General features: G+C 41.3%; 1 protein-coding gene across 1 annotated transcript; it reads right to left on the reverse strand.

Moving 5' to 3' along the window:
• Positions 1-916: 916 nt before the first annotated feature.
• LOC143508677 (extracellular calcium-sensing receptor-like) lies at positions 917-4733 on the reverse strand. The gene is made up of 2 exons (XM_076997339.1): positions 4085-4733; positions 917-1830 (listed from the first exon to the last, which is right to left on the reverse strand). Exons 1-2 carry the CDS (start codon positions 4731-4733, stop codon positions 917-919), a joined length of 1563 nt encoding a protein of 520 aa, XP_076853454.1.
• Positions 4734-7441: the final 2708 nt, after the last annotated feature.

Consider the following 7441-nt stretch of genomic DNA (forward strand, 5'->3'; position numbering starts at 1 on the left):
AGATATGAGACTGGATCATGAGCATTGTTTTTGCAGTCTGTTACAACTGACTGGTGTACTCACTTATGTATATATGTGGAAAACTTTGTCAAGTGGCATCTGTGACATTCTTGGCCAAACAAGGGGTGTTCAGAATATTCTGATTTAAAAGTTCTATAAATATATTTTTCACTTGTTTTGTTTGAAATATCTATTTGTCCGTTGGTTTCATATTGCTGAATGATGATGAGTCTTTTATGTTTATTTATTTGCTTTTTGTTATATGATAATGATGTGACCCTGACTTATTTCTAATCCAATTTATTTGTCATGCTTTACATATTATCTGTGTTCCACATAGGTGGTGCATGCTGTATCACTAGTGCCATTATGCTAGTATGTTGTACCCACACACACACAATGCAGAAGCAATGACTCACAAAACAAAAGTCTTGTGTGATGAATGCAATATGCAATAGCACAATCATAAATGATCAGACTTTTCATCCTGAATTTGTAAAAAAAATGTGACAGAGTGACAGCAATAAAATAAGACACTAATTATATATCCCTTACATTATTAGTGATTACATTACAATATTATCCCTTACATTATTAGTGAATACATTACAATATGTAGATATTTACTTCTAAGATTTTTGCATGTATTCAGCATTCCCTTTTCTGAGTCTACCCTTACAGAGGGGATCAACTTTCCACGGTATCAGTTATCCACATCAGTTATAGTTACTCTTCAATACTATGTCTCAGAGAGCTTTAGAGTTAGTCTTGTGAAAGTTAATTATGTTGCCAATGTATGTTTTCACATATAAACATTAATTCAGTCTGAAGGTTGGTAATTCTAATATATAAACCTATTGATGAACTGTAATGTTGATATAATATGTAGAAACTTTCCTTTTATTTATTTTGTATATCAAAGAGCTTTAGAGGGAACTTTGGCCATAAAGTGTTTCTTGATATTCTGATCAGGCCTAAACACGATTATGAAACATTTGGGAGCAAAAATACAAAGAATCAAACCAAAGCTTGAGGCCAGAATAGCAAATACCTCCACAGCTACAGTGAATTTTCCAGGAGAGCTGACATAAGCTGGAATAAAGGTGATCCAAACTGCACAGAATATGAGTATGCTGAATGTGATGAATTTGGCTTCATTAAAGTTATCAGGCAGCTTCCGTGCTAGAAAAGCCAAAATAAAACACAGAAAAGCCAAGAATCCTATATAACCCAGAACAGCCCAGAAACCTACAGCAGAACCTAAACCACATTCCAAGATGATCTTTTCCTTGTAGTGCTTTAGATTTTTGAAAGGGAAAGGAGGAGATATTTTTAACCACAGCACACAAATAAGAATTTGAATGAATGTGAAGGCAAGAACACTGATTCTCTGCTGTGGAGGCCCAAACCATTTCATGACATTACTGCCTGGAAGTGTAGCCCTGAAGGCCATTAACACCACTATTGTTTTCCCCAGAACACAGGAGATGCAGAGGACGAAGGTGATCCCAAACGCTGTGTGGCGCAGCATACAGGACCATTCAGAGGGCTGACCAATGAAAGTAAGTGAACAGAGGAAACACAGAGTCAGAGAGAAGAGCAACAGGAAGCTCAGCTCTGAGTTGTTGGCTCTTACGATGGGAGATGTCCTGTGTTTGTAGAAGACAGCAGTAACACACAAAGACAAGAAGGCCCCAGTGATGGAGAACACTATCAGAGTGATGGCTAGAGTGTCATCCCATGACAGGAACTCAACAGGCTTGGGGAGGCAGCTGTCTTGTTTGGTGTTTGGCCAGAAATCAGCAGGGCAGTGTATACAGTCCAAAGAGTCTAAAAGATCAAAAACACAGTCACAGTGCTTTCAGATACAAATGTAAAACAAAGTCTCATATTTCTATTGACGTACACTACAGTAGAACAGTGCTGTAATCACTATGCAGTGCTGTCCATAGAAACATGTGACTTTCATTTTGAGTCAAGCCATCTCTATCTCTCTCAAGGTTTCTTGTTTATGTACTCTCAGGTATTTCCTTCTACACTTGTGCTCATGAGGGGACTGGAATTTGTGTTGACAATCTTGTTTAATCCCTTTATGAAATATTATAATAATCTTGCATTTAATGTTTTCAAGAGATCTGAAACTACTCATGATTTGCAAGTTCTCCCACTTAGAAATCATGGAGGGGTCTGAAATTTTCATCTTGGGTGCATATCCACTGAGAGAGACAATAAAAAAAATAAAATTAAAATCCAGAAATCACAAAGTATGATAAAAAAAAAATCAAACACCTGCCAATCAGCAAAAATTCTGGCCCTCAAAGACCTGTTAGTCCGCCTCTAAAAAGTCCACCTCCACTCCACTTATTATTCTAAATTAGTAGCATCTGTTTGAGGTTGTTAGCTGCATAAAGACACCTGTCCACCCCACACAATCAGTATGACTCCCACTACTAACATGGATAAGACCAAAGAGCTGTCCCAAGACACCAGAGACAAAATTGTAGACCTCCACAAGGCTGGAAAGGGCTACGGGGCAATTGCCAAGCAGCTTGGTGAAAAAAGATCAACTGCTGGAGCAATTATTACTAAATGTGGCGAGGGTGTAGGTGTATAACGAGATAGATTCCGAGACCAAGAATTAACCGTGTATAAATTGAAGGAATTTACGACCGTCTACGCCACTCAGGGACTTTCACCTTGAGAATTATATCGGCTCACAGGTTCATTGAGACCAAAAAGGCAGAGTAAGATATATCCACAACAACATGAAGTTTTATTAACAATTCCACACAACACAAACCCACTTCTACGAGGGAAATGGATATGAATATTAAAAACAAAGCGCTTTATTCTAACTTTAATTTAAAAACATGCACCCTTCATTACTAATTCCCCAATTACGCTTTCCCAGCACTAAAAAGGCATAAAGGCGTAGAGTGGAGAGGACCAGTTTACAAACAAAATTTCACTACACACAAGTGCACAATTCGAATTAAATAAAATAGGCCATGAAAAACAGTGAACACAACAAACCAAAGAAAAACCAGTCTCTTCCACTCAATGTCTACAGCTCTAGAAACAAACTTAAACAAAAAAAAGGAACACGACAATAATTCAAAAATAACCAAAATAAGATTACAACCTAAAATGGAAATAATTATAAATAATACTAATCATAATTTTTACACAGCCTTAAAATAAACGACCCGACCGTGGCACGCCGCTCGGGAATTACACGCACTTTACTAGAAATAGGCGGCGGCACTCTTCCAGTCGGCCCGTTAAAGAAATAGGAAACCAAATAATTAAAGAGCTTAATTCAGTAGCCCCACACCAGGAACGACACAATCGCGATGATTCTAAGGCAAAACGGCAGCTCCTACGCCAAGGCAGGCTGCAATCACACACAAACAGCAGGTGCTCTGATCCAATCGCGCTGGCTGGATGCACAATCCGGTCGCAACACCACGCGGAAATCTTTAAATTTAGGGAACCAGTCGCTGCCAACTAATAGCACTGCAATGAATAAAACACGCAAATTAATATCTTAAAATCACACAACTTTACCAATTCCCCCTTCACTAACATTACCTGAGGGTTGCAAGCACTGGATACAGGCCAAGGGGATTCACGAAACGCAGTGTGATCTAAATAAAAGAATATTCTTAAATAAAAGAATATTCAAACTACTGTGACAGAAACCTACTCAAATAGCAATCCTACCTTGCGCTGAAGCAACGACCCGGAAGAGGTGGGGGCTCAAAGGCAGGTTCACCAAGACCTCCCCCTAGGTCCCTTTTAAGCACTAACGTGTACAAATTAAAACCCACCTCCAACCTAACAATTAACCCTTAAAGGCAACACGGGATCTAATTTGTTGACTGCCACAAACCACCCCCTTTTTGTTTACATTGCCGTCCCTGGCAATGGCATGCTTCCATGGTACTTGTAACTTACTGCCAAGGTCTAAAAACATTATGTACCAGAGTCACCCGGTCAGTTGATATACTAGCTACGCCCCCAATCGACTGGGGAAGGTGGTGTGGGTTTGAATGGTGGCCAGCGGTAGCACGAGTGGTCCTACGTGTCACAACCTCAGCTTGTACCTGAGGGTCACTGGCTACCTGAGGGTCACTGGCTGGCCTCTCTTCTGCCTCCATCACTCCTGAAACTGGTTCAATCACCCCAGGTGCTACTGCTGCCGATTCCTGCGATTCAGGAATAGGGTGGGACACTAGCACATACAATTCGCCCTCGCTAGAAGGCTCAACCTCCGCCCGTCTTTGATGTGTGGTGTTCTGCAAAACCTCCTCCTCGGACGAACCGGGGGGTTCCCTTTGAAGCTGAGCTTTTAACAGAGAACGATGTACCTGCCTCTTCTTACTCAGATCGTCTGTAGGTGCAATGGTGTACACCGAACCTGCTCCTACCGGTGCCTTCAGCACTTTGTACACCACTGAACTCCACAAATCCCGAATCTTATGACGACCCCTCGCCCCATAGTCGCGGAGATACACCAACTGCCCTTCCGCTAACGGCACTTCTCTCCCCTGCCGATCATGGTGTTCTTTACGTTTACCTGCAGCAACCACCAGCCGCTCCTTAGCCCCCTCAAAGGCTACTTGAAGCCGAGCCTGATGCTCGACCACCCAGTCATGCACGGTCCCCGACACTGGCTCCTGCACCCGACCCAAGAGAAAATCAATGGGCAACTGTGGTTCTTGACCAAACATGAGGAAGTATGGCGATTCACCTGTTGTTTGGTGAGGTGTGGTGTTATAGCAGAAAATCAAATGAGGGAGATAGGCCACCCAATTTCTTTTTCTAGAAGAGGGCAGAGTTCGCAATAGGTTATGCAGAGTCCTGTTGAACCTCTCACACTGACCATTACCAGCCGGGTGATAGGGAGTCGTGCGAGACTTCTTAATCCCATATAACTGACAGAGTTGGTAGATAAGAGCACTTTCAAAATTTCGAACAATGCCCAGAACAATGATCATAACAATGCCCAGAACAATGACAAGAACAATGCCCAGAACAATTACCATAACAATGCCCAGAACAATGCCCAGAACAATTACCATAACAATTACCATAACAATTACCATAACAATGCCCAGAACAATTACCAGAACAATGCCCAGAACAATGATCATAACAATGATCATAACAATGCCCAGAACAATGCCCAGAACAATTACCAGAACAATGCCCATAACAATGACCAGAACAATGCCCATAACAATTACCAGAACAATGCCCATAACAATTACCAGAAAAATGACCAGAACAATGACCAGAACAATGACCAGAACAATGACCAGAACAATTGTTTGTGTGTGTAAGCTATAAACATCGAAAAACAAAATTTTGTATGTGTGCACGTGTGTGTGTACGTATGTATCAATATTCTGCAGAAAAGTTTGTGTTCCAGATGGAGAGGGCTAGGGTAGGGTGTGTCTGTGTGTGTGTGGTAGATGTATGTGTGTGGGTATATGTATGTGGTGTGGTGGGTGTATGGGAGTGTGGATTGGTGTGTGTGTGTGTGTGTGGTAGGTGTATGTGTGTGGGCATATGTATGTGGTGGGTGTGGGTGTATGTGTGTGGGAGTGTGGATTGGTGGGTGGTTGGGTGTGTGTGGGGGTTTGTGTGTGTGTGTATACGTATGTATCAATATTCTGTGGGAAAGTTTGTATTCCAGATGGAGAGGGCTTGGGTAGGGTGTGTGTGTGGTAGGTGTATGTGTGTGGGTATATGTGTGTGGTGTGGTGGGTGTAGGTGGGTGGGTGTGTGTATGTGTGTGGGAGTGTGGAATGTTGTGGGTGGGTGGGTGGATGGGTGTGTGTGGGTGGGTTGGTATTTGGGTGTGTGTGGGGGTGTGTGTGGGAGTGTGGATGGGTGTGTGTGGGTGGGTTGGTATTTGGGTGTGTGTGGGAGTGTGGATGGGTGTGTGTGTGTGGGAGTGTGCATGGGTGTGTGTTTGTGTGGGTGGGTGTTTGGGTGTGTGCGGTGAGTCACACCTTTTATGTGATGGGAGCAACAGCAAGTATTCTATGCCGGGTCAGTGGTGACCCGTAACACCATGAAGGGTACTTTTGAATTTGAGACATTTTAAAATTTACTAAAATTATAAAAATGCCTTTATTGTGTTAAAATAGCTGTTTCTGAAGATCTCATGAAATCCTATTCCAATACAAAAAAGCAAACAGTACTTTTTACACACCTGAACTTTGAAAACGGGTCAAAATTGACCCCAACACGATATAAGGGTTAAACCATCCTTTTTCCCTGAGACTTGGCGTGATCGCTTCCTTTTTAGTCGCTCACCCTGCCCGTCACAATGATTAATGAATTAATCGATAATTTGCATCAATGTGTCTCTCTGTATCGTGTTGTGTTGGTTGTCTCGCCTCCCAGTCTCTTTCTTCGTTTATTGTATGCTTTACCCTGCCAGTTTGAGTGTGCCACTCTCACTGGCTTACCTCAAGTTTTCCTGTGCTGTCTCCTTCTCTATCAGGGTTATCAGTTGATTTGAGAAATTCCCTTTTGTTCCTTACATCGTTAGTGAGAAAGCCAGCTTTCCTCCTTGCATCCTTTGTTGGTTTACTCAAGTTATTTTGGGAGGTTTTTTGTTTTACTTATAACTCGATACAGAGAGCAAGTTATTTCACCTGGCATCCTCAGTTTTGTTCACGCTGAGTGTTTTGTATCTCCCGTTTTTTTCCCCTCTCCAGTGTTCTCTTGCATGGAGATTTTTTGTTTCTCGTTTTCTACATGGACTGGCACTTGGGTTCGCTTACCATTAAAACTCCATTACATTCTGTATTCTGTGTAGCTCAGCAGTTGATACTGGACTTGAAAGGATTAAGCCTTAATGACTCCATTTGTACTTGCTCATAATTGTGAGTTGCTTGGCATAAAAGGTCTACTAAATGCCATTAATGACAACGTAATGTATTTATTTTATATCAGATATGAGACTGGATCATGAGCATTGTTTTTGCAGTCTGTTACAACTGACTGGTGTACTCACTTATGTATATATGTGGAAAACTTTGTCAAGTGGCATCTGTGACATTCTTGGCCAAACAAGGGGTGTTCAGAATATTCTGATTTAAAAGTTCTATAAATATATTTTTCACTTGTTTTGTTTGAAATATCTATTTGTCCGTTGGTTTCATATTGCTGAATGATGATGAGTCTTTTATGTTTATTTATTTGCTTTTTGTTATATGATAATGATGTGACCCTGACTTATTTCTAATCCAATTTATTTGTCATGCTTTACATATTATCTGTGTTCCACATAGGTGGTGCATGCTGTATCACTAGTGCCATTATGCTAGTATGTTGTACCCACACACACACAATGCAGAAGCAATGACTCACAAAACAAAAGTCTTGTGTGATGAATGCAATATGCAATAGCACAATCATAAAT

Source organism: Brachyhypopomus gauderio, chromosome 2, assembly GCF_052324685.1.
Source record: "Brachyhypopomus gauderio isolate BG-103 chromosome 2, BGAUD_0.2, whole genome shotgun sequence".
NCBI classification, from domain to species: Eukaryota; Metazoa; Chordata; class Actinopteri; order Gymnotiformes; family Hypopomidae; genus Brachyhypopomus; species Brachyhypopomus gauderio.